Raw genomic sequence first — 27799 nt, forward strand, 5'->3', positions numbered from 1 at the left:
TGATGACGTCACCTCCTCAGCCCCACCCTGAACTCCCGCTTTCTAAGTTCCCGCCTCTTTTCTTCCTTCCCCTTCCAATCTAGTCTCCCCAGACTCCGCCCCCATTCCGCGGGTTCCCGCCTCCTTCCACTCAGTCCCTGCCCCTTTCCCCGCCCCTGGGATGAGCCCAGGGCTGTTCGGCCAATGATCAGCGTACTCTCCACAATCATCCTGCCCTCGTGATGCCACTTCCGCTCCTGCGCCCTAAAGCCCTCTTGGCCCCGCCCCCGCCTCCGGGCTCCGGCTCCGCTTGTTGAGCCCCTCGGGCCCCGCCGGGGCCGAGAGGGAGCGAGCGAGCCGGGTAGGAAGCGAGGGCGGGAGCGACCGGGCCTGCGTCCCCAACAGGTAGGGAGGCGCGAGGTGGTCGGAATCAGGCTTTAGAACCGGGAAGTCGTCGCCCAAGCCCTGCCTTGCTCCCCTGGGTAAACTGAGGCCCGCCCCCGCCCTCCCTTGGGGCGCCCCGGCTGTTTCCTTTCCGTCCCCGAATCCCCGGCGCCCGCAGAGAGCCGGTCTTTCCGTCGTTGATTCGAATGCGGGTGGCCGGGCTTGGGAACCTTGGGGCCTGGGTTCAAATCCTGCTCGCAGCCACCTTCTGTAGGATTTCGGGCAGTTCCCTTCTCTGTGGGCCTCAGTTTCTCCATCTGCAAAAAGATGTTTGGGAAAGGACTGAATCAGCAATTTCCACCCTGGGGTACACAAGAAAGCGTGTCAAGGGCGTGTGGGGAATGTTTTAGCCATTAACTCCATTATCCTATTGCATTTAATCGTGTATTTCCTCCGAGTATTTGCACGGCTTATCGCGTCTGTTTCCTTTTGTGAGGAATTAGTGGATTGGGAAGGATTGACGTGAGCTCGGTCCGAGCCGGGGAGGGACCCTTTCGTTTCACCGACGCAAGACAGGAGCCTGGTCTTAAATTTACGGAGTTAGGGGGACGTTTCCGTACGCGTAGGTGCGAGGTGTAATCTTGAATGCCTCAGCATCCCAGATGGAGAATTAGGAAGGATCTCACTCCCCTTCTCCCTTGATTGCAGGCTGTGAAAATGAGACTGATAATTGAGATTATTTTTATTTATTATTATTAGATTTTAGAACCCTTTCATTTTAAAGATGAGGAAGCAGAACATTAAATTAAGGGACATGGGGAAGTCTTTTTTATTGTAAATGTGCTTGGTAAACTTTAGAATTTTAATTCCTTTCATATTTTTTTAATTATAGTTTTTATTTATTTACCAGATAGATGCATGGGTAATTTTTCAGCATTGACAATTGCCAAACCTTTTGTTCCAACTTTTCCCCTCCCCCCCCATGACAGGCTGACCAATACATGTTAAACATGTTAAAGTATAAAAAACCCTCACTTTAAAAATTTTAATAGTTTTTATTTACCAGATATATGCGTGGGTAATTTTACAACATTGACATTTGCCAAACCTTTTGTTCTAATTTTCCCCTCCCCCCCCCATGGCAGGTTGACTAATACATGTTAAATATGTTAGAGTATAAATTAAGTACAATATATGTATACATGTCCAAACAGTTGTTTTGCTGCACAAAAAGAATCGGACTTTGTAATTCTTTTCATATTGAATAGAAAGTATAGGAAGGTTTATTAAGGTCGAGCGGTATAGGGATTAAAAAAAAAAAAAAAAAAAAAAAAAGTTCTAGTGAGGGGGAGGGGAGCTGGCCCGCCGGCCGGCGCATCCTGTTCCTCCTCTATGGTCTGTTTGTTGAGAGGACAGCTCAGGATTTCGAGGCTGTTTGTCTTTATTGGAGAAAGTAAAGTAAGAAACGAGCAGTGACATCATAACACGATTGGATTTGGCCTATTGATAACAGATCCCTTCTGGCTCTAAAGCCTTGACACCTTGAGAAAGACTTGCCCAGATAATAGTCCGGAAGTATTGAGATGAAAATGGTTTTCGTGGAGTTCTTTTGGGGGGGGTGGGAAAGGATGCTGAATCTGACCCGAGGTGGTTGGGGGTGAGCTCTTTTGCTGTAACTTCCTTGACAAGGTGTCCTGGCTGTTGCCGGCAGGAGAGTGTGTAAGGCTGTTCTCAGAAAAGTCAGAGAGGAAAATTGTAAATGTTTGCAGCTGTGGACACTGCAGGTGGGGCGACAAATGGGCCCTTCTGGGTGGTATAGTAGAGCCTGGAGGACCTGATTTCATACTCTATCTCAATTTACTACCTGTGTGACCTAAGCAAAGTGCCTGATCTCAGTGACCCTAAGTTTCCTCAGCTATAAAACATGAAGGGTGGACTAAATGGCCGCTGAAGTCCATGATTCTGTGGTTCATGTTCCCCTAAACTATTATATGTTCTGGAATATATTGTTATATGGATAGAATATGTAAAATATTATTATATATCCTAGAATATAGTATGAAAGGGGAGAGGAAAAAAAGCTATCATTAATCCCTCTTATTTCTTTTTCTTGTTAAATAAGCATAAACTGAAAACATGGAAGAGAATAAGCAATCGTTTGTCACCCCTACTACTACTATGTTTGCTGATAAGAGTTTGATCCTGTGGACACTCTGCTCAGTGTTGGTGCCTGTGCTGATCACCTTGTGGTGTAACTACCAGAGATCCCGGAGGCAGCTTTACCATAAGGACATTTTCTGCAAGAGCAAACACAACTGGCAGGACACAGACCTTTTCAGCCAACCGACCTACTGCTGTGTGTGCTCCCAGCACATCCTCCAGGGTGCCTTTTGTAACTGTTGTGGGCTGTGCAGTGGGGAAGATTGCCTCAAGAAAGCAGATCGCCAGTTCCAGTGCAAAGAGATCATGCTGAGAAGTAATGGGGACGACCAGAATGGCATGCCACACCATTGGATCCGTGGCAACGTCCCTCTCTGCAGTTACTGTCTCATTTGCAAGCAGCAGTGTGGAAACCAACCCAAGCTCTGCGATTACAGGTATTGCAGTTGGAAGGTTCAGGTTAGGATGATTGCATAATGTAGATTTGGAGGCCTGCTTTGATCTCTGCTAATATTCCAGGCTTGGCTGCTTTTGTGAAGCAGGCTAATTAGCATCACTAGTATGACTCATCTCATCAGCACTGACAGTGGACTGCAGTGACAAATAAGGGAATCATACAGTGAATGTACAGTATGTGCCTTAAGCTTCCAACATCCACTTCAGTCCTAGAGCAGGAGTTGGAAGAAAAAATTTTATTTTCTCAGGATGGTAAAAGTAATTTACTCTTAATTCAAAAGTCTGCAAATCACAGATTAGAAAAAAAATATTCACATTCTAGATGACATTCTTACACAGCCCTTTAAACTTCTTGAGAACCCCAATATGGATATTATAAAGAGCCTTATTTATTTGCTTAAGGAGGCCACACAAAAATAGTTCTTTTGACAGATGATCTTTAGTCTGCTTAACAGATTTCACTGTATTAATAATGAGTGGCTTTGGGGCAGCTGGGTGGCGCAGTAGGTAGAGCACCAGCCTTGAATTCAGGAGGATCCGAGTTCAAATGTGGCCTCAGACACTTAACACTTCCTTAGCTGTGTGACCCTGGGAAAGTCACCTAATCCCAGCCTCAGGAAAAAAAAAAAGCTTATAGAAAATATAATAATAATAATGGATGGCTTTGACTAAACAAAAAGACCTTGTAGTAAGTTTTGTGCACTAGTACTAGTTAGCCACATTATCATTCTTATTCTTTATTGCTTGATCTTCTGTGCTGGGGTTTGATTTTATGAATACAATCTGAAAGGAAAACTGAAAGTAGTTTGCCATTATCATCTAAAAGTAAATTTGCTCTTAACATTAAAAAAAAAAAAAAAACCAAAACATTTTTGTAGTAGAAAAGTATGCTGGACTAGTCAGGAGAGATCTGGATTCAAATTATGCCTCAGATACTTATGTGATTGGGCAAGGCCTTTGTTTTCTTTGAATAACAGTTTTCCTCTACTTAAAAAAATGACTGTAAATAATATTTCAACAGATGTTATTAAACAACTGCTCTGTGGTAGGTCCTGAAGATTCAAAGTTAAACCTGCTGGCCCTGCCCTTAGGAATCTTCCCTCTTATTGCATCTCTCACTCTTGCCTTCTTCTATGCTGAGTAGGAGAGAGAGAATGAACAGGCATCCTTCTCCTGAATGGGGAATTTCTATCATTCAGAGATCCTTAAACACTGTTTAAATATCAGCTTTTATTAGGTTGAGTAGGATATGTAAAGAAACAAATTTAGACTTATTAGTAAAGAATAACTTCCTAATGATTAGAGGTCTCCAAAAGTGAAAGCAGTCAATTTCCCCTCATTGAAAGGATGATTCACCACCTGTCTGAGATGTTTAGGGAGATTCAAGTTCAGGTATATTTTGGATTAGATAGTCCCTGAGCTATCTTCCTACTGTGAGATTTTATGACAGCTGGTACACTTTGTTAAATTCCTAATGCTCTTTTGGTCTTATAATTTTCAATAAGAAGGCCAGTTAACGTATGCTACTAGAAAAAATGACACTTCTAAAATGTCACACTTCCGGTTTTGTTTTTATTTTTTTTTAAACCTCCTCTCATGTCCTAGGAGATTTGCTGGCGTGTGTGCTAGCTTTCAAAGAGATAGAGTTGGACAATTGTATGCTCTCTATATTTTCGGATTTGGTAGTCTATTTATATTTTATCCTTTTATTCTCATTGAGAGCTACATTAATACTGATTTGAAATAGGTTTCATAGCTGCTTGTAGGCAAGCTTTGATTCTGGATGATTGGGATTAGGTTATAGAGAAGAGAGTCACAAATATAGTGGTGTGTCTTTCCAAGTCTTTGGTTCTGAGCAGAATTAAATAAAAGGGGTTTTCTTGAACAGGTAACAAACAACTGATTAGGTTAGCATAAAATTATTAATTTGGGATTCTACATAGCAGATGAACCTAAGGCTCTTACACTGTGGACATTTATTTTTGAATACCTAATAGATTTGTCCCTAATAAATTTAAGATTCATTCTGGAATTATTGCCATTTTTTTCCTTTTTTCCAAAAATGTTCATTCTTCAGTAGTAAGTTCTAGGGCATTTTTTGTCCACCAAAATTAACTAAAAAAGATTTGTTTTATGTAATTTACTTATCTATATTTAATAATCATTGGTAAATAGGGGTTCCTTTTTCAAGAATTTTCTCTCTTTTTTTTTTCCTGAGGCAATTGGGGTTACCCAGGAAGTGTTGTGTCTAATGAAGTCATATTTGAACCCGGGTCCTCCTGACTTCAGAACTGGTACTCTATCCACTGTGCCACCTAGCTGCCCCTACTTTTCAAGAATTTATTCTTAAAGGTCACTGAGAGCAGCCTGGTTTGTTTCTAGTTAGATTTTCTTTTGTCCTTTTCTTTTGTCCTAAAGTAAAGATTACATTACTTGGAAGGGCCGTACATTTAGTAATGTGTAGGCAGATTTATTTCAGCCAAGAATTTCAGTATTATAATCTGTTATGATCCTCTGTAAGAGTGAGATGGTTCAGAACTAGAAAAAAAGGAAATATATATTTGGAACCTTTGAAAAAGACCTAATTAGTTCTCAGCTTGATTATAACTGACCCTGAAGGCAGAATCTTCTAATTGTAGCAAGTTCCCCAAAATTTTAGTTTAAAGAATAGCTCTAGTAATATAAACAGTGTTTAAGTGATTGATTCATCATTGCCCTTTTTAAAATGTTACTGTGAGGTCAAATATCCAATTAAATCCAGGTAAATAAGGAAGTTTACTTTCTGCCAACCTGGAACCTCAGGACGTTTGTGCTTAATCAGTCAATAAGCTTTTATAGCAGATGCTGTGTGCCAGGTGGCTAAGTGGCCAGTGGATGGAGGACTGGGGCTGGAGTCAGGAAGACATCTTCTTAAGTTCAACTCTGACCTCTGACATGAACTATCTGTGTGACCCTTTATCCTGTGTGTCTTAGTTCCCTACCTACCTACATGGGTGTTCAGAATGAATTCCTTGGTTTAGGGAAGGAAGCAGTAGCAGTAATCAGGAGAGGTTGCAGGTACAAAAGTGATGCTTGAGCTGAGTCTTGAAGGAAGTGGGAACTTTGCAGTGGCAGACAGAAGAAGGAGAGTTCTCCAGGTATGGGGGAAGATCTTTGTGAAGATGCAGAAACAAACCCAGCAGAGTGGGGGAAGAGTGAAGTAGAATAAAGCAGACAAGAGGGAGAGGATGGGAACCAGCTGCAAGGAGCCCACAAGGGGCTTCTGTTTGATCCTAGAAGCAATTGAGAACCACTTGAATTGGAGGGACAAAGTGACATGATCAGGCTTAAACCTAAGAAAAGTCACTTTGGCAGCTGGGAGGATTTGAATAGGAAGAATCGACCGCAGAAAACCAGTTCGATCATTACAGTTGTGTGTGTGTGTGTGTGGGGGGGTAATATGGAGAGGACAGTGATATTAATGATGTAATAAGGGGATTCAAAAAACTTGATTGACAAAAGAATGGGGAGTTGAGGATTGCACCAAGGTTTTGAATTTGTAATCTGCATAGGAAGAGGGATGCATTTGAGATGAAAGATCTCATGAGTAAAGGTTTGCTGTGTCTATAGGACATGATATTTGAAGGGTCCAATAGACATCTGGTGACATTTGAGTAGGGCTAAAGAAAGAGACTAGGGATGGAGATGAGAGGTCTTAGAGTCATCTGTGTTAGATTTTTTGGCTAAAATATTCCTAGCTAGCTTTAAAGTGCTTTGTACATTTATTCATTTTATCTTAACCTCCTGGGGTGGGGGTGGGGTTCCTGTTTTTAACCCAATTTTTTACTTGAGAAAACTGAAATATGAGGAGGTTAAGTGGCTTGCCTAGAGATCACATTAGCTACTTAAGTATCTTAAGTCAGATTTGAACTCAAGTCTAGAAATGGTAAATAACCCATGAGAACTGATAAAGTCACAAAATGAAAGAGTTATGGAAAAGTCCAAGACTGGGAGTCTGTCCAAGGTCTAACAGTGACTTAATTGTGTGACTTTGACTAAATCAATACTCTCCTCTGGGCCTCAGTTTCTGTTAAAAAGAAAAAAAGGAGGTTCAAAGTTCTGCATTCTAACTTTCTGTAGGCCTATGTTCTGTATTCTTTTTCTTAAAAGCTGGTGAATTGAACTTGTTATCTGAGCAAACACTTTTTAAGTGTAGCTCATTTTCAAGATACTGTGCTGAGTGTTTGGGACACAAATCAAAAACCAGAATCTGTGCCCTCAAGAAGCATCCATCTTTAAGAAAAAAATAGGACCATACAGGAGTAAGTATAAGTAGAAGGAAAATTGAGAGAGAGATTGAGGAGGGGGAAGGAGTAATCAAGGAAGAGCCCACAGACAGTGGTAGCTTAGCTGACCATTAAAAGAAAATAATGATTCTGAGAGATGGCATTGAGAGGGCACTCAGCATCAAGGATGGGTCCTATGGTACAGGTATATGGAGGGTACAGGATATGGAATGTTACCTTTGGGACTCAGTTAGAAATTCTGTTTTGCTAAAGCAGCAAATGAATGACCGAGTATGCTATGAAACAAGGCTAGAAAGGTAGGAACCAGATAGGGGAAAGGTGGCTTTAAATACCTAGCCAAGAAGACTACATTTCCTCTCAGCAATGGGGAATCCTTAAAGAATTTCAAGCAGAGTTGATCATCCTGTGCTTTAGGTGGATTTTTTGGCAGTAAGGTAGAGTTTGGAATTGGAGAGGCAAAAGATTTGAAAGAAATTTCATCACAGTATTTCCATAGAAATCCTATTGTAGTCCCCTAGAAGGTGTGGACTAGGTTGATGTCTGTGTGAGTGGACAAGTAGAACCAACACAACTGACTTGAATTGGGGAAGCAGACCAAGTAAAAAGCTGAAAACCTGTGTTACTGGGAAAATGGTGATTGGCAGTGTTCCATTGTTTTTTTTTAAATACATTTTTAATTGATGTATTTGGCTTTTTAAAAATCACCTAAATTTCCTTTTGCATCCTTCCTTATTCCTTTTTCCAAAGAATCATCTCATAAAACAAAGAATATATATTCTAAAAGAAAAAGATGAAAAAGTAATCAAAACTGAGTATTATATCAAAAATATATGTCAATATATACATAGATGGTTTTTATTGGTTCTGCTTACTTATATATATATATACTGCCCAGCATCAATTTATCTCTTTCCATGCTTTTCTAAATTCATTATATTCCTTTTTAAGTGAAATCTTTGGATTATATGACTTATAGATAGACATTTTAACTACTTTATTTATATGATTCTAAAAGCAATTTGGAATTATGACTGTACTTCTAAGCAATAAATAAAAAAACAAACAAATAAATAAATAAATAAATGAAAATCAAGTTGCCTTTGACTTCAGTGTCTTTCAGCTTATTTTTTCTGCCTTTAAAGTCATAGAAAATATTCCTTTTCCTTTTCCTAAAAAGTGATTTTAATTGGCCTTCTTGATTTGGTCTTTGATTTTGCGTTTGTTTACAATCACAATATTTTAAATGACATTCATTTTTGAAATTTAAAAAAAACACCACCACCAAATTGTCTTCTAGTGGTTTTTCAGGAAGAATAGTCTGATGTAAAGTGGTAGTTATTTTTAGACAGAAGAACAAATAGTATTGCCAGAAGTTCCTTTTCCTTGTGTTAATGTGTTTGTGGAAATTGATGACAGTGATAAGCAATTTCCAACTGACAACACTAGGATTTAGCAGTTAAAAATGCACATGGACATTAGATTCTGTTTTTACCTTGTGTCTTTTAGTTCTATTTGTTTTTCCTTGGTATACTTCTGGGATGAGTTAACAGATAGTTTTAAGTAACTTGATTAATGATGAATGTTTTGTACCTTTCCAGACTGATTGCATATTACTCCAGATATTATTCTACCACTCAGCCAAATTGACTGACTTGCTTACTTAGGCCTTGCCCTAATCGATCTAACCTATCTATAGGCCTTATCCTCCACCTGCATCTCAGAATCTCTTCTTCCAGGCACAATTATGTGCTGCTTCCTATGGAAATCAATCTAATTACCTAATTATCCTACTTATATTTGCCTGTTTACATGTTGAATTAGTAACTACTTAGGAATGGGTGGAATGGGTCCGAGGCAGCACTTGAGTTCTGGCTTTGGTGACTGATAGTATGCCCTCTTAGTGCATTAAAACCACACTGCCTCTCACCTTGTATGTAAAAGGCAATTCAGATGCTTGTTAGATTGAAGCAAGTTGTCATGTGCATAATTGCTAAAAGGAATTTATAGGAATAGACATTTGGTAAAAAAGAAGATAATTTATATCAGATGAAAAAGAAAATACTTGTTTTACATATTTGAAAACAAGCATTTTCTTTTTCAGTTTCGATTAATTTTACTATCATTGTTTCTTCTGGGAGAAAAAATGAAATCATGAAAAAAATTTTTTTGAGAGTTGACATTTTATTTGTATTCATAAAGCTGAAAATTATCTTTTAATAGTAGGTAAAATAGAGGATGGTTTTGTATTTCCAACTTACAAGAAAAAGCTTGAATCTTTCCCAGAAGTTGCCCAAACCTTGCTTTCACTCAGATGAAACACAAAGCTGTTTTAGAAGTTATTTCCAAATGTCTTCTTTTTTCAGGTCATAGAAAATGCTAGTTCCGGGGCAGCTAGGTGGCGCAGTGGATAGAGCACCACCCCTGAATTCAGGAGGACCCGAGTTCAAATGTGGTCTCAGACACTTAGCACTTCCTAGCTGTGTGACCCTGGGCAAGTCACTTAACCCCAGCCTCAAAAAAAAAAAAAAAAAAAAAAAGAAAAGAAAAGAAAAGAAAATGCTAGTTCCCCTCTATGAGCAATAAAGATGGCTTCTTGGTCCCACTGTTCCTGATCTCATATTTCTGAAATTCTGACAGAAAAAAAGTCGAGGTGTGTTCAGGGTGAAGCTAAATTCATTTTCTTCTTTTTATCACCACTAATTCTTAGGCCTTTCTTTGTAGAGTTCAGTCCATTTTGTGACTTTTTTGTGAGCGGAAATCATGGCCATCTAGGACCTTCATCTTTTTTTTTTTTTTTTTTTTAATGTACAGATTTTTTTTTTATTTTTTAATTTTTTTAATTAATTTTATAATTATAACATTTTTGACAGTACATATGCATAGGTAATTTTTTACAACATTATCCCTTGTACTCCCTTCTGTTCTGAATTTTTCCCCTCCTTCCCTCCACTCTCTCCCCTAGATGGCAGGCATTCCCATACATATTAAATATGTTATAGTATATCCTAGGTACAATATATATGTTCAGAACTGAATTTTGTTGTTGCAAAGGAAGAATTGGATTTGGAAGGTAAAAATAACCTGGGAGAAAAAACAACAAAAAAAATGCTAATAGTTTACACTCATTTCCCAGTGTTCCTTTTCTGGGTATAGCTGATTCTGTCCATCATTGATCAATTGGAATTGGATTAGGTCTTCTCTATGTTGAAGATATCCACTTCCATCAGAATACATCTTCATAAAGTATTGTTGTAGAAGTGTATAATGATCTCCTAGTTCTGCTCATTTCACTTAGCATCAGTTGATGTAAGTCTCTCCAAGCCTCTCTTTATTCCTCCTGTTGTTAGGGTTCTAGATCACAATAGATGGGACAAACTTAGGAGAGAATCTTTGTGTAAATTTGTCTCATTTTACTTTGCATTGTATCGAAGATGTCCTATTGTTAGTTTTTAACTTTCTCATCATCTCTTTCCCATCTTTGCATATCCAAAAATTGACTATTTTCTTGCTCTCCCTAGATTGATCTTTCAGTATCACAAAGGCTGAACAATATGCTAAATTTCAAAGTATTTCTATGTGTTTAGAAGTTGCTGTTCTTATAATAATTTATACTGATTTGATGATAGATTCATTTTGCTTTTAATTAGAAAAGACACACAGTTGATGAGGCAAAATTAATTGTCTATTAAATTAAATGAAAGTTTTTAAACTTTTTACAGCCTCTGCCATTAATTTCTCCCATATATTCTCTTCCACAGGTGCATTTGGTGTCAGCGCACAGTACATGATGATTGTTTGGAAAGCCTAGAGGGTGAAAAGTGTGATTTTGGAGAATTCAAAAGTCTCATCATCCCCCCAGGTTATCTGAATGACATCAGTGAGATGCATAAGAACAAAAATATTGATTATGGAAAGGTACTTAAAGTTCTGGTGAAATAGCTCTTTAAAATGTCCTACTATGAATTCAGTATTAGGGTAAAGGTTCAGCATCAGACTTTATACCGTAAGTGCCTGGCCACTTTTCAATCTCAGCCTGAGGACCAAAATACCCCCACCCAGTCTTTTCAATGTTTTAAGTTTTATTACATCCATTAAGAAAGATACAATACAGAACAATTTAGCATCTTAAAGAAGTACCTAGGTGCTAAGTAACCAGTAAGCATCAGGAGCAGAATTTGAAAGCATATCATCTCTATTCCAAGTCTTGTCCTCTTAGCAACCACAAATACTACAAAATGTATGTATGTTTATAAAAATGCATTTATTTTGCAACACTTCTTGAGATAACTAGAATTGGGTTTATTATCAACTCAAAGGTAAGAACTACTGAGCAAAACTCTTACTTAGAGTCATAATAGATACACCTCTGAAGAAGAGAAATAGAAAGGAAAAATGGTTAAATCACAAAAAATAAGAATATCCTATTGTATTTGCATCAGAGATTCTTAACCTACAATCCATGAACTTTTTTCCTCCCACATTTTGGCAATTTTCAATATGATTAATGTCTTAGGTAATCTCCCTATATTTTATTTTATGTATTTAAGAAATAATATTCTGAGAAGGGACCTGTGCACTTCACCTGACTACTAAAATTGTTGTTTCAATTTGTTGCTTTCAGCAGTCATGACGCATAAAAGCTTAAGAACTTCAGTTCTTTGTAGTATCCTTTCAACCTCTAAAATATTGTGTTCAGTTCTAGTTGCCACATTTTAAGAGAGGCATTGATATCCTTCCAGGGGAAGAGATGACTAAAAAGGTGATTGATCTAGAAACCATGTTATGAGGAACAATTGAACTGGGATGTCCACAGTGGAATATGAGAAAGCCAGTGGAGTAATAATAAGGCTAATGAGAAAAGTAATATAGCAGTCTTTCTTGTTTGAAGCACTATTGTATGAAAAAGGAATTGTATTCCCTGAAGTTCCTAGGGACAGAACTAGGACAACGGCTAAACAGAAGGAGCTTTTAGACAGGAGAATTTAACAATTCAAGTTATCTAGTATTGAAACATTAGTACAATGCCATGCTAAGTCCTTTTTTCATTTATTTATGAGCTACATATTTCCAGAATATTCCAAGACTCTGGAAACCATTTAGTAGGGCTAATTTATTTATTTATTTGTTTGTTTGTTTGTTTACAAGTAATAGATTTCTTTTTTTTTAATAATTTTGTATTAATTTTTATAATTATAACATTTTCTTTGACAATACATATTCATAGGTAATTTTTTTTACAACATTATTCCTTGTACTCCCTTCTGTTCCAAATTTTTCCCCTCCTTCCCTCTACCCCCTCCCCTAGATGGCAGGCATTCCCATACATATTAAATATCTTATAGTATATCCTAGGTACAATATATATGTGCAGAACTGAATTTTATTGTTGTTGTTGTTGCAAAGGAAGGATTGTATTCGGAAGCTAAAAATCTGGGAAGAAAAACAAAACAGAAGTGCTCACAGTTTATACTCATTTCCCAGTATTCCTTTTCTGGATGTAGCTGATTCTGTCCATCATTGATCAATTGGAATTGGATTAGCTCTTCTCTATGTTGAAGATATCCACTTCTATCAGAATACATCCTCATACAGTATCATTGTTGAAGTGTATAATGATCCCCTAGTTCTGCTCGTTTCACTCAGCATCAGTTGATGTAAGTCTCTCCAAGCCTCTCTGTATTCCTCCTGTTGGTCATTTCTTACAGAACAATAATATTCCATAACATTCATATACCATAATTTACCCAACCATTCTCCAATTGATGGACATCCATTCATTTTCCAGTTTCTAGCCACTATGAAAAGGGCTGCCACAAACATTTTGGCACATACAGGTCCCTTTCTAGTAGAGCTAATTTAGATGTGATATGATTTTTCTTTTCATTATCTGTGACTAGAGTAAATCATTTCAGGCCTTTTCTCCTTCTAAAATCTATGCTGATATGCTGTGATGATGGTACTGAGAATCCTACATCTGTCTCTCAGCACACTGTAGCAATGATCAATCATTTTTAAAACATGGGTTTTATGATAGAAGAGAATGGAAAATTAAGTTATTACTACTTATGTTATAGCTGTTTCTTTGTGTATTTTTATTTCTATAGCTAGCCTTGCCCTTTGGAACTCACTGGAGCCCAATAATCATCCTAGCCAATACTCGTAGTGGAAATAACATGGGAGAAGGCCTACTGGGAGAATTTAAAATGCTACTAAACCCAGTTCAGGTAACTGTGAAAAAAATCTTAATTATTAAATTCTTGTTTTCAAACATCCTGTTACTGTTTCTAAATCTTAGCCATTTCATCGTAGAGATGAACAGTGAATATAAAGGAACTGTGCCATTAATTTTAGAGTTCTGAGTCTATTTGTATTTACATGCTCCTATCCGTGGTTTTTCAAAACCATGGAGTGTCACTCAGAAACATAGGTTTTTGAATGAAGACATTGAAAACACAAAGTCGCAAAGTTGGTCTTTGAACTCACCTTATGTCAGTGGATATGCACTTTCCTCAGTGAGGAAGCTCTTTTCAACAGCAAATGAGATACCCACACCTCCCATGTAGCCTCTCAGAGGACCTTGTCATTCTCCTCTCCATCCTTGGTCATAGAGTGGCTACTGATGGAGTTCCCAAGATAACTGCCATTGATTATCCCTTGCTCATTTTCTATGGCCACCCCACCCCCTTTTCAGGGCTTAAATCTTTCTGTTAAAATCCTCTGTATTGCTTTTTCTGCGTGATGATTGCAGTTCCCCCTGCCAATGTGTTTCCACTTTACCAATGTCTACCAATGTCAATCAATCTGCTGATGAATTCTGTACATCTTTCATGTCCTTTGGAGGCCTCAAAACTTTCATTCTTCCCAGACTGCAGCATTTTATTACTCATAGCTGCATGATAACACTGGAAGAATGTTGACATTTAAAAGGTGAGCCTTTTTTTTCATGGAGAAGCAGTGTGTCATTAGAATCCCTATTCAGTTTCCTAAAAGCAATCCATTATGTTTCATTGCTCTTAGTTCTGGCCCTAGTTTATTTTCCATTCATGATTCAGGTTTCTAAAAACTATATGAACTGTAGTCTAAATATTTCCTGTGCCCTGAATTACAAGTCATATCTCTAAAATGAAATATTTTAGAAAGGGGAAAAATTATATTGGCATAAGACAGTTTTATGAACAAGAGTTGGGCAGCAAGTATGGGGAAGTGGGTTGTATTTTATATCAATAGTGGCATTAAAATAGCCATTATAGTTCATGTCTCAAAGACTTTCTTTTCAGCTACATTTGGACATATGAACATAAATCACTATCAGTAAGTCATCTTCAGATTTGAAAGATACTGATTCATGGAATCATCTTTTTGGTCTTCCTTTCTCTCAAGGTTTTTGATTTGACTAAAGTCCCCCCTGCCAAGGCCTTGCAGCTTTGTATTCTTCTTCCTGATAATTGTGCTCGAGTCCTTGTATGTGGTGGGGATGGCACTGTAGGCTGGGTCCTGGATGCAATTGATGAAATGAAGATCAAGGTATTTAAATATTTCTTGAGATACTGAGATTATTTGACCTCATCTCCTACTATAATGGGACTCCCCCCACCCCCACAAAGGGCAACTTTAGTAGCATAGATGTAGAAGTTTTTATTTTGGTTTCCTATCAGAATATGGATCATTTTAAATAAATAAAATTTATTAAAGAAAGGAATTTACAGTTCTATTGATGTAGAATAGAAGAATAGCTTTAGTTTTAAAGGACATAGGTGAATTTTTTAAGTCATTGTTAACTACAAAAAATTAAATTGAGTCTTTTAAGGGTTTTTTTTCCCCTTTGTTTTCTCCTTAGTATGTGCTTTAGCAAAGTAATATAACATATCATTAATCTTATCATTTTGGATTTTGAATTATATTAAATGTGGTGACCATAGAAACAATCTCTAATAAGAATACCTAAAATCTGTCCAATCCAAATTCTAGGGACAAGAACAGTATATTCCACAAGTTGCGATCTTGCCTCTTGGGACAGGCAATGATCTGGCCAATACATTGGGCTGGGGCGCAGGATATGCTGGTGAAATTCCAGTGGCACAGGTCTTAAGAAATGTAATGGAAGCAGATGGAATTGAACTAGATCGGTAAGTAACAAAGGACAAGTAAAATTCCTAAGCTTTGGGAGTAGTGCTACATTCAAATCTGAAGAATTGTAGCCATAATAAATAAACCAGTTTCAGACTGAGCAGCAGCATTCCTGGTACACTTACCTATTAAGATTTGAGTGTGTTTAAAAGTAATGCCACAGAGATAAAGATTAAGATAAAGTTTGCATTCAAAGTACTTTATTTCAAAAATATGAATAGAAATGCTGCCAACTTTGTACCACCGAATTGTTTTGCATATTAAGAGATAATAAAATATTGAGACATTTATTGAAAACCTGTACTATTTTCTTGAGACATGGAAAATTTAGATGAGACACAGGACACAGGCTCACCATGGAGCTTACAATCTAGTAAGCAAGAAAAGACAGAAGCACAGATAAATAAAATATAATTTTTAGTGCAGTAGAGACTTTCTGAATTTGGTGCTATATGAAATCCATGAAAGGGAGTTGTTAATTGCTTAGGGTTCAGAAAGAGAGTCCTTTGAATTGTACTTTCAAAAGATTAGTAGGATTTCTATAAGAGGGAATAGAATATATTTTGAAAATAGGACTGGAATTCATTCTATGGAAATAATATTTGAAGGAACCAAAGAAGATTACCCTAGGAGGTGGATGTGACGGTTCGAGTAATTTAAGAGCTATTATGGAAAAGATAAAACAGATTTATTTTTCTTGGCTTCAAAGAGAAGTAGAAGCAATGGATTATAGTCATTTAAGTTTGAAGTAAGGAAAAATACCATCTTAAAATCAAACCATGCAATAGTGTAACGAAGTGTCCTGAGGTATAGTTGGTTTCCCATCTTTGGAGGTCGTCTTGCAGAGACTGGTTGACCACTTATCAATAATATAGAAAAGATTCTCAGCCTGGTATTAATTGGACAAAGTGACCTTGATGTCTGAAGAACATTCACAGAACCACTGAGGTAAAACAGCATGTGGGGAAAAGACCAGGGTGACTGGACCATAGAACTTGTGAAGGGAGTGTGAGCCAAGGCTTGAAACAGAGAGTGAGCCCAGTTTCCTGTAAAAATCAAGCCAAGGGGTGTCTTTTACCCAGAAGAGAGCAGAAAGGATGGGGCTAAGTAGGGCCTTCATTATGACCACTTGGGGTCTCTCGGGAACAGCAGGAAGAAGGGAGGAACTTTGAGCTTTGAGAAATGGAAGGGAAATGAGAATTATAGAAATCGTCATGGTGGAAAAAGAGACAGACATACAGGGAAAGTGTAACAGAATGAGTGAGAGCATTAGGAAGTTTGGTGGAGAAGGCTTGTTAAATAGCAGTGAAGGCCAGCCAAGATTATGTAATGTCATTCATGTCTGATAATGGCTCTCCCTCATGCAGAGAAAGATGCTGTGAGTACTGGGGCTGGGGGAAGAGAACGTTTAGAATTGGTGGGAAATAGAAGAGACTTCACCCTCTAGTCTCCTGGATAGTTGTGGGTGAAAAGCCTCATGGGCCATCTCTTTCTCTCATTTTTAGGTGGAAGATCCAGATAATTAAAAAAGGATACTATAATTTAAGGAAGCCAAAGGTATGATTTTTGTTCTTTAGAGATGTATATTAGGTGATCATTGGTTTTTGAACTGCCACTGGGAGGCCTCTGTTTTGTATCTTTGTGCTCTGGACATGATATTTTTCTTTTCTGGTTCTTAGGTTCCTGCTCTTTAAGGGAGGGAAATAAACTAGACAATGCTAAAGGCTCCCCCCAGCTTTTAAAATTCTATTATTCACTATACATAAATCTCAAATAAAAATCAAATATTTCAAGTATTACTATTTTCAACAGGCATGAAGAAGAAAACCTCACATACTTGAGTGTGTGACAGAATTTTGGGCTGAAGAACAGTATGTTACTATTCCTCATTTTTTTTTGGCAGGTGTTCACAATGAACAACTACTTTTCTATTGGACCTGATGCTCTCATGGCTCTAAATTTTCATGTTCACCGTGAGAAGACGCCGTCCCTGTTTTCTAGCAGAATTATTAATAAGGTGTGTTGGATAAAATAACATTTCCTGCTTATTGCTGAAGGTACAGTAAAAATAAACAGTTCCATTCTTTTTGGCATCCTTTGAAGTACTGAATTGACTTATAAAAACATTTGTACATATTCTGCAATGTGTGTGATCATTTAAAATTGTCAAATTGAGTATTTAAATAAAAGGGAAAATTTCCATCAAGTCCAGTGTAATTTATAACAATCATCCAATTATTTAAAATGAAAAGTTACCATATTTTGTTCCTAACTTGTTCTGACTAGATGCCAACCAAAATCAAGAACAAATTTTATCCAAAAGAACTTTTTGGTGAAGTAACATTTACTTTACTGATGAAAAAACTCCCACCATTTTTGTTGAAGTGACAAAAATTTCACAGCAAAATTAGAGACAGCTTGTTTGTTGTGGTTGTTAGCCAGAAGTATTCAATTTCCTCATAGAATCAATTTCTTTGGAAATTTTCAATTTGACTTTCAAAAACTGATCAATAGGAGATATAAAATAAAATGCAAAATAATTTTTTTCCTTGTTTCACATTTCTAAAATCTTCCTCTTTTAAAAACAGAAAATCTTTTGGTATCTTATTTTTTACCTCCCCTTTGTTTCCCAAAATATTCCATCCTCCTCTCCCACTTAAAGCCATCCATGTAAACAAAGGAGGGAAAACAGCAGTTAAGTAAAACTTAACTAAGATTTCTATCCAGCCTGATATTATGTGCCATGTCCCAGCTCTGCCCAGAAGGTGCTTGCTCATAGCCCTTCTTTGGAGCCAACTTTGGCCATTATAATTTTAGAGCATTCGATTTTGATGGTTTTGGTATAGTTCCATTTTCATCACTGTAGCCTTTGTGTTTCTTGTTTTCTTGGTTCTAATTGTTTCATTTTGCATTATAGTTCATATACATCTCCATATGTTGTTCCTTTTCTTTATATTCATTGTTTCTTACAACACAGTAATATTCTATTATATTCAAGTACCACAGGTTTAACCCTTTCCTTTAGACAATTTTTATTTAAAAGGTGATTGCATATGTGCAACATTTTGAATTATTTCACTTTCTTGGATACTTCAGCTTTTTACCTTCAAAACCATTAATAAATTTTCTAGAGAGAAATGATTTGGTAGTTCATTTAAAATACAGCTTTATTCATAAATTTATATGTGTCTTTTGGAGTAGAAAACCAATTTAAAAATTATGAGTCAAAATATAGGCAAGCATTTACTAAGTACCTACTGTGTTCCAGAAACTTAGGATACAAATGCAAGGAGTGAAATGACCTGTACTCCTAATGACTATAAAAGTTAAGTCATGAAAACAACCAAGAAAAGTTAAATCAATATTTTACTAAAAGAGTGGTTATTTAATCTGCCATTCCAAAGTTTTATAGCACTTTTAAACTACCAGTAACATAATAGAACAAAACATAACAATACATTAAAATTTATTTTATCTTTCTATCATTTCATTCTAAGCATACATTGAAGACTTTAATTAAATTATTCATCCAGAATCTTTTCTTTTTAAAAAAGAAAAGAGTTTTGAGTTGATTTGAGGGATATTTTTTCCCTTAGGGAAATGGGGAGGCAGCAATAAACTGGAATTACACAGAAGTCTTTCTTTTAGTATTTCCTCCCTTTCATCATACATTTAAGAGGCAAGGTTAGTGTAGTGTTTTAATATTTAAAGTTCTTCTCATGTATTTAATGTTATGTTCTCTTTCATTTTTTCATAGGCTGTTTATTTATTCTATGGAACCAAAGATTGTTTGGTGCAAGAATGTAAAGATCTCAATAAAAAAGTTGAGGTAAAGCATTCACATTCCTTCCAATTTTTACATTTCTATTTTTTTTTCTTAAAGTCCTGTCCACAATTGAAAGATATATCCAGTATATCTAGATTTTAAGGGACCAGATTACAGATGTGGGTATTTTTACTTTTTATGAAGTAAAACAAAATGTAAACAAAGTTTATTGTCTGTAAAAGTTGTTAGTAATTACCACCACGTAACTGAATCTATTCTCTAATGAGATTTTTTTTTAGTTGTCATTTATCTTCCTTTTTTTCTGAACATTGATGGTTCTTTGTAGCTCAAATCACACAGTTTGGCACTTTGTTACATGTACTTATATTGTTTCTAATTATTGCATGTGTTTAGTGTTGTAGAGAGGAGTATGCCTCATAGAGTATGTAATAGGGGCTTAATAAGCTCTTACAACTTTTGAAATTAAATCTAAAATAAGCAAAGAAAATATATTACAGAATTTGAGAGTTGGAAGGAAGGGAATCCCTACTTTAGCATACCCAACAAGTAGTGTAGTTGTCAAACACGAATTCACCTGAGTAATTTTAATCAAGAGATACCCTTAGACTAGTTTTGATATTCTAAGTGTTAATTGTAATCACTGACTAATTGGAAGGATGTGTTTTGCACATAGATAGGACAGATAGTAAATATAATCTCTCCCTCTCCCGAATGTCTGTACTTCCCAAATTAATTATAGATTGAATGTAATACTGATGAAAATACCCATGGGTTTCTTTATAGGCAGGGATTAGAATTGGAAATGCACCTGTGATTTCATTAGTATCAGGAACTCCCAGTAAGGAAATTCTACCAATTCAGATTGGTATTTTTCTGTAACTTACAGGCTAAGAGAATTGCCTTGAGCACTTAGAAGTTTTGATTTGCCCATAGTCTCTGTCAATATATATCAGAAATAGAAACTGAACTCAGGTCACCCTGGCTCCAAGACCAGTCCACTGTCCACCATAAACCCATCTTCTTCTCTGTGATCCTAATAAACAGTAATCATACCATTAACCATGGAGATTTTGGATTTTGCTTTGTTTTGTTTTTTTAAGTATGCGTCTTAAGCAGGTACATCTGGGGATCTTTTATTTCTTAATTACTCACTACTTGTTGTATCTCTTTAAAGCTAGAGTTGGATGGTGAGCGAGTAGATCTGCCTAATTTGGAAGGAATCATAGTTCTCAATATTGGATACTGGGGAGGTGGCTGCAGACTGTGGGAAGGAATGGGAGATGAGACTTATCCCCTCGCCAGGTATGTAAGCTCATCCTCCATGTTACCTTGTTGATGCCTTTTAAAGGGTTCTTCCTGTGACCACCTTAAGTTGAAAAAAGATTTTCCCTTATAGATTTCTTTTTCCATTTTGTCTATCTCATTTATGAATAGAAGTAGATTAATAACAGTGGTGGGTTGATAGAATTTTGTATGTTGCCAGCTTATTAAAATCAGGCATTGCCTTTGAACTATAATTGGCAAAGTAGACTTTATTTTGTGGTCGTATATAATCGCTGTGTGCTTTTCCAATTTTAGGCATGATGATGGATTATTGGAAGTAGTTGGAGTATATGGATCTTTCCACTGTGCTCAGATTCAAGTGAAATTGGCTAATCCTGTCCGAATAGGACAGGCACATACAGTTCGGGTGAGTATAGTAGAATAGGCTTATCTAATTATCTCCCTGTTCATGTCTTAACTGTTAGCTCAAGGTCACTCTTAAGTGTGTCAGTGATTTCTTTGATATAGATTCCCTTGTTGCTGGTCTTCATGAAGTTTTAGCCAAATGTTATAGCTTACTCCCTAGGAGTGAGTTTGATGCCGAGCCTCTGCAGGCGCTGCTCACTTCCCCTTATCTTGGTCTTCAGAAACCAGGATTGTTTCTCTCCTGAAAGGATGTGGCAGGCTTAGGTCTCCAAGAGAGAAAAATAATGTGGACTTGAAAACAAAAGTTGTGGTTCTAAGTAAGTGACTGTGGCTACTTAATGTTGACTGGGCATGTGACCCTGCACTGACTGCTACGATAGGAGGAGAGATATAGCCCCTGCCTTTGAAGGGCTTATACTATAATTAGCAAAACAGCATAATGTGGAGGGAGGGAAGGATTGTGAAAAAACTAATAAATAAAATGTAGAATATATAAAATAAATATACACAAAAAAAAAGAAAAAGAAATTGGAGAGGATAGGTACTAAAAATGGGAGGAATCCAAAAAAGCCTCTAGGCCTTTCCTAGGAGATGGCACTGTAATTGGACCTTGCAGTGAGCTAGAGGGCCTACTATGTGCTGAGCACTATCATAGGCTGTGGAAATACAGAGACTAGAAGGAAACAGGTCCTTGTCCCATAGAGTTTACATTCTGTTGAAAGAGATAACAGTTATATATGTGAACAAATACAAAAAAGAAGAAAGGGTGATTGGGAGTGAAGAAGGAGTAGGTGGGAAGACCAGTAACTGGTGAAAGGCATCATGTTTCTAAATGCTTTAAAGAAAAGTTATCATTTTAAGAGATAGAGGCAAGAAGTAAATGTATATCGGGCAAAAAAAAGGGGGGGGACAAAAGAGTTGGAGACAAGGAAATGGGATATCAATCATGGGGGGACACTAAAGAGGTCCAATTTGGCTGGATTATAACATGCATGAGAAAGAAATGCCTAATAAGGTCGGGAGGAGGCTGGGTTAAGGGCAGGTTGAGAAGGGTTTTCCATGCCCAACAGAGGGCTTTATGCTTGGTCATAGAGCTAAAAGGAAGCAGTTGAATAGTGGAGTTCTGGGTCCAGACTGTGCTTTGGCAGCCAAGTGAAAGATGAACTGGAGAGAGAAGAGAAACCGTGAGTGGCTGGTGCAGGCCTTCAAGCAAGAGTCTGGTAGGGCCTGAAGTAGAATGGAGCTTTGTGAAGACAAGATTCAGTGGCTGGGGGGGGAGGGGGTGTCTAGGATCTAAGAGGCAGAGATAAGAAGGGAGAGCTTTCTAGGGAGTGTAAAATAAGCTCCCTCACCCCACAACAATAGAAATAGGACATGAAATGTCATGTACTCAAAGTTTAGCAAAGCCAGTATGACCAGGACCTAGATTCTGGAAAGACTTGCTGGAGCCATTTAGATGCCAAAAGTGGGTTGTCTTTTGGCCTAGAAATGTTAGAGAACCACTGGAATAGTTCTCTAATATTTCTTTTTTTTTTTTTTTTTTTGAACTAGCTTTTATTTGTGTTTTTATTTCTATAATAAATAATATTACTCAGGTGACAATTCATTTTTAACATTTCCATGTAAGTCATTTGGTGAAAGAAAATCAAAAAAAGACTAAAACAACCTGAAGAAATGTAAAGAAATAAGGAAAATAAGTTTTTTTCTCTGAGTACTGATAACATTTAGTTTTCTAATATTTCTAGGCCAAAAGACAACCCACTGAAATGGGTTTCATTAGAGAACCACCATGGACCCATTTGGGCCCTCATATGATTCAAGGTTGGGGAAATATGGCCTTTATTTTCACTAACCTCTAACAAGGTTATGTTACTTCATAACCTACATAACATAACTCATGTTATGAAGTTCAATTCATAAACTTCAGTTATAAATGCTAAGCAACAAATGCTATTCTGAGAAGGAATCCATGGCTGTAACACAAAAAAAGAAAAGGTTAAGAACTGCTATAATCCAATCCCTACCTAACTCATAAATTCCTGCTATGAAAAGCAATTAACTAGTTTCCTTTTAAACAGATCTATTGATGGAACAATTCATTATAGTTGGGCAAACATTGGTTAGTAAACGCTTCTGTCAACTGCAAATGATTACTTATTCTTTTCTACTTCTGTCCCCCACCTCAATCTAGTTGATTTTGAAGAGTTCAAAGATGCCAATGCAGGTAGATGGAGAACCTTGGGCCCAAGGTCCCTGCACTGTTACTATAACACATAAGACACGTGCAAAGATGTTGTATTATGCTGGAGAGCAAACCGATGACGATGCCTCCAGTACGTCTGATCAGGAACACACCCGAGAGACTGAAGCTACTGATGAGGACCTGTGATTGTCTACACAAGGCCAGCCAGCAAGATCTTAATCCACTCTCAGTTTCTTTAGAATGTTGTGTGTGTGTGTGTGTGTGTGTGTGTGTGTGTGTGTGTGTGTGTGTGTGTGCGAGAGAGAGAGCAGAAAAAAAGAAAAAAGACTGAAGAAAGCTAAGCTTTTAATTACTTGCAAAAACTCAATCCTTAGTTTCAGCAAAATACTTCCATTGTATGCTCTTCAACTAAAAGTTATAGGAAGTTATACTGTTTGCAGAAATGTGTTTTTATTTTTATTGTTGTATGTTTTTCAGTGAGAGAGAGTCACTCTTTTAAGTCTATACTGTTTTGTTCTACTTTTTCCTGTAGCAAGTGTCTGGTGTGCACAATTCTTTTCTTTTATCATTTTTAATTGATAGCATTGGAACATTTAAAAACTTATCTATTACTTTTATGGAAATGCACTGATTTAAGCTAGGACTGCATAAAATTTTAAGGAAATTCTAGGCACTGATTAAAATGTCCATCTACTTGGCTACATTCTATGTTAGCTGAAGATTCCTGTATTTCCAGGCTGAAGGTTCATCCACAAATAGTAATTCTAAGAAACTTTTTAAAAGACTGCTATTTAAGAAGGATGGCACCTTTAAATTTTATTGTTGAAACCTTTTCAAACAGCAAGCCAATGACCATGTTTTAGTTGGTTAACCAACTGATAATAACTTAAAAGCTTGGTTTGAGAATTCCTGAAACATTGTCATAGCCAAAACAAAATAAATTAGGAGAAAAGCAACAATTTTAATTGAATACTTTGTGTAAACACTGTTAAACCCATTGAAAACACATAAGAATCTCTGTCACTTCACTTTCTTGTAGATGGTAATTTGAAGAGTCATTAAAATTTTAAGTTAGATTTTAAAATATGCAAGTGAAGTTTGTTAAACAAGCACTGTCCAATAAGAACAGTTGATGCATGCTACATGCAGTTGCAAATTTTAAGAAAAAATACAGAAGTGTGGTAAGTAGGTATTTTTAATATTCTTAGATATCTTAAAATAAATGTTCTTGATTTTTCCCCTTAAAAATGAATGTTTTTTACATCTTATGATTCGTTTGAAATGAGAAATATGTGTACATATATATATATATATTTTTTACTTATTTATTTGCCTGGTATGTGTCTGTCTGTGCAATGCATATCAATTTATTTAATACAATATAGTAGCTGCTTCCATTGAATTGAAATTTGTCCGATTGAAATTAAATCCAGCCCAGTGACTGCTTAAGGAAACCGATAGCCCTTGCTCGGATGGGTAACCACAGCTTACCTAAATATTTTTGTTCTCCAGTTATACCCTTCCAAAAAACTTAGGAAACAATTAAAAGCACTTGCAAGTGACTTTGGAGTAACTGGTACATATGGAAACCATGTTTTGTATTGTATTGTGTCATCCAGACTTTGTATTGCCTATCTAGCCTGACATTCTTGGGAGGACATAGTAAAAGACTGGTCCCAGGGTTGTCCAGGAAGGGGCATGCTTTGGTGATTTCCAGCAGGTCAGCCTTCCCCTTTTCCATCTGGCTTTTTGTGTCATGACAAAGTCTTGACAGTTTTTTAGAAGAGGGATGCTTGTCTCTCTTTGACATCAGCCTCAGAGCATGAGGAATGTACCTCGGACACCCCAAACACCTTAAATTCTTTTAGTAATTGAGTATGAGTGTCTGTTGAAACCCTTTCTGGGACCTACTTATATTTCCAGCCTGTACTGTCTTTGAGGGATTGTGAGCAACATGTGCCCTTTTTAGTCGTCCTAACTTTATCTCTAAAGATCCCCTGTTCTAGCACTGGAAAATTTGGTGAAGGACTTTTATCATGGTGGCAGTAGAATTTCACAGGTTTGGTTTTTTCTTTTGTTTTGTTTTCTTGAACAGATTAATCATGTTATGAGTATAATAAAATTTGGCTTATGATCTGTTCCATAATTAAAATTCTATCTTGGGCCACTAGCACATTTCATGATTGAAGCATCCTTTTTCTGGAGTTTATAGTGCAAAGGGTAGAGAGCAAAGGAACTAGTTAGTTGAATATTTTTCTCATTTGGCACTCTTACATTTATAATTTTCTCTCAAACAATCATAGTTGAAACTCAAACCACTGCATGAAATAACTTAACTCTTTATTAAACAAAGTCACCTGGTAGATTTTGAAATAGTCCTGTATCTTAACTAGTTCATCCATTTATTCTTTTTCCTTATACATACCGTTTTCCATTGTCATTTCCAGTGTCACTCAAGTGAAGAATTTGTTATTTAAAAAGTTATTTCAGGATGTCATTGTATATTAAGTAGAGAAAATGATCTACAAAAAGTATCCCTATCTTATTTCAACAAAATATGCCCAAGTCTCTGAACATACACCAAGCAGTATAATTGTATATAGAGGTGAAAATAACACAAGAAAATCTGATTAACAAAGTCCAAAATGGCATAGCCTGGTCTTAAAGAGAGTGATTTTATTACAAGGGATGTTTTCATTTCACAAAACTGTTCAAGATGTACTCTCTTTGTACATTGAGAAAATGCTTTTATACTCCTTATCCTCCTAAAAAAATCAACTTATAATTTCTCAGGAAGAGAACATTTGTGCAAAATTAGTATATATCCAAATTCCTCTCATCTTTCACTGTCTGGATACATCTCTAATTCCCAGTGAGTGTAATTACTTGAAAACTTTTAAAGCACTCACACTTCCCTTTGCTATAACCTTTAGTTAAATAGGACTATAGTCATTTAAAATAGGTTTTTTTTAAGTTGTCGGATTGATTTAAGAAAAAAAAAAAGATTATCTGATAAAAAGAATACCACCAGCTTTTATTTTATTATCTGAAGTGTTTGTTTTCTATAGTTAATTAGAAGTAAATTTACTAACATTTTTAGATTTTTATAGTCAAAGTGGTTTATTTTTTATTGCTTTACAGTCTGTCATAGAAATGTATAGTAGTTGTATTTTGAAATACCATAGCTTACTTGGTATTATAAAATACTGTGACTCATAAGCCAAGTCCTCTTTGCCATGTAAACATAGAAACTACTAGCATGTCAGAAGTGAAAACATATTGCTTTTTTTTGGAAATACTTTACAGTTGTAATATAAGTAAATTTTTTATTTTGATATGTAGTATGGAATTCTAATATTGCACTAAATAGAATGACTTTTAAACCTGTATCATTTCAACAGATTACTATAGGTCTTGAATGCATAACTTTTGTTTGTCCCAAATGAGCAGTGAAAGGAGTGAAGTTTCCATACCCAACATTGTTAACAGAGAAGAGAGACTCAGCACTTTATTTAGACATAAACCTTTCTGGCAAATCTGAAGAGATAAGAATGTAGCATAATAGAGTTTAAGAAAACTAAGCAGAAAATTTAAGGGAGACCGGGGTGGGGGCAGTGTAATGCCCTTTTTCTTACTCCAGCTCAAGCTCTGTAAACCATTCCCAGACACAAGTACCAAAAGTATGATTTGTTTTGCTTTGTATTTTAAAGAAACTAACAAACTTGCTATGGTACTTGCCCTTAGGGCTTATGATCCCCATATCTTCTGTTCCCATAACTGTGCAGAAGGACTGCAAAATCTAAAAGCACATTAGTTGTATTTAAAATTTGGTTGAAAAGCTGACTGATTTTCCTTTTTCTCAGACACTGAAATCATTCTAAGACATGGTGGGGAAGAAGACTATGCTTGATAGGAAACAAAACATTGTATGATTGGTAACTTCTGACTTGTGTACTGTTATTTTCACTCTTATTTGACCTTCCATTTTTCATTTATATTAAGTTTTTCCTCTCTTTTGCTTTGGTTTTGTTTGGGGTTCTCTGGAGCATTGATAAGTTAGCCACTTCATAATGTTAAGGTATTTGTTGAGTAGTAAAGCACTGGCTTTAGCTCATTCACTTCTTCCTTTGTTCTAGTAAAGTGCAGGAGTGATTCATTTGTTTTCTATTATTTTTAGATATGTAAATTAATAAATATTTATTTATTTAAAACACCAGTGACAATAAACCAGTTAACTGCTGCATTCTGCTTTTATTATGTTGGATCTATACTGTTGCATTGTATGAGTAAAACAGCAAAAATGTGAATTAAAACATTTTAATACACAAAAGGTATGAGTTACTTATTTCTTCAGAAGAATAAAATTGTACCTTTAAAAAAAAGTTTGGTCTTACAATATATTTTGATATATTTATAGATAGGTAAAATCAGCAGAATTATTTGGATTCTGTTAAATTAGTCAGAGCTTTAATAAGTGTCCATTGCTTATCATGATGAGCTCTAGATGACCTACTTTGGAGAAGGGATATAGGTTTGTGAGACTTGGGTGGAAAGAAAAAAAGACATGGGGGGAAAAAAGAGAATATAAAAACCTGCCCGAGGAAATTCTAATTTAATTAGTACCATACTACACACAGATACTTATAAAGTATCATGTATGTAGACACAGGGAGCAGCTAAGTTGTGCAGTAGGTAGCTCTCCAGGCCTGAATCAGGAAGACCTGAATT

General features: G+C 36.4%; 1 protein-coding gene across 3 annotated transcripts; it reads left to right on the forward strand.

Moving 5' to 3' along the window:
• The first annotated feature begins 230 nt into the window (after positions 1–230).
• DGKE (diacylglycerol kinase epsilon) lies at positions 231–27401 on the forward strand. 3 transcript variants are annotated; one of them, XR_012481253.1, is made up of 13 exons: positions 231–384; positions 2486–2960; positions 11024–11180; positions 13370–13489; positions 14646–14789; positions 15234–15391; positions 16898–16949; positions 17296–17409; positions 19150–19221; positions 20354–20481; positions 20758–20869; positions 21961–22088; positions 23060–23186. XR_012481253.1 is itself a non-coding variant. In XM_074261850.1 (12 exons), the coding sequence occupies exons 2-12, from the start codon at positions 2500–2502 to the stop codon at positions 23255–23257; spliced, it is 1716 nt and encodes a 571-aa protein (XP_074117951.1). In that variant the 5' UTR covers positions 231–384; positions 2486–2499; the 3' UTR covers positions 23258–27401. The 3 variants fall into 3 exon arrangements, 1 of the variants encoding a protein (XP_074117951.1); XR_012481252.1 differs by having other exon boundaries at positions 21961–22052; positions 23060–23177; XM_074261850.1 differs by lacking the exon at positions 21961–22088 and having other exon boundaries at positions 23060–27401.
• Positions 27402–27799: the final 398 nt, after the last annotated feature.

Source organism: Sminthopsis crassicaudata, chromosome 4 (assembly GCF_048593235.1).
Source record: "Sminthopsis crassicaudata isolate SCR6 chromosome 4, ASM4859323v1, whole genome shotgun sequence".
Classification (NCBI taxonomy): Eukaryota; Metazoa; Chordata; class Mammalia; order Dasyuromorphia; family Dasyuridae; genus Sminthopsis; species Sminthopsis crassicaudata.

What these genes read in the sequence shown, in the direction of transcription:
- DGKE (XM_074261850.1), top strand. Translation starts at nt 2,500, where the DNA reads ATGGAAGAGAATAAGCAATCGTTTGTCACCCCTACTACTACTATGTTT. An exon ending in TGCTACTAAACCCAGTTCAG is followed by an intron (nt 13,490 to 14,645) that starts GTAACTGTGAAA and finishes CTTTCTCTCAAG; the next exon opens with GTTTTTGATTTGACTAAAGT. An exon ending in ATCTCAATAAAAAAGTTGAG is followed by an intron (nt 19,222 to 20,353) that starts GTAAAGCATTCA and finishes ATCTCTTTAAAG; the next exon opens with CTAGAGTTGGATGGTGAGCG.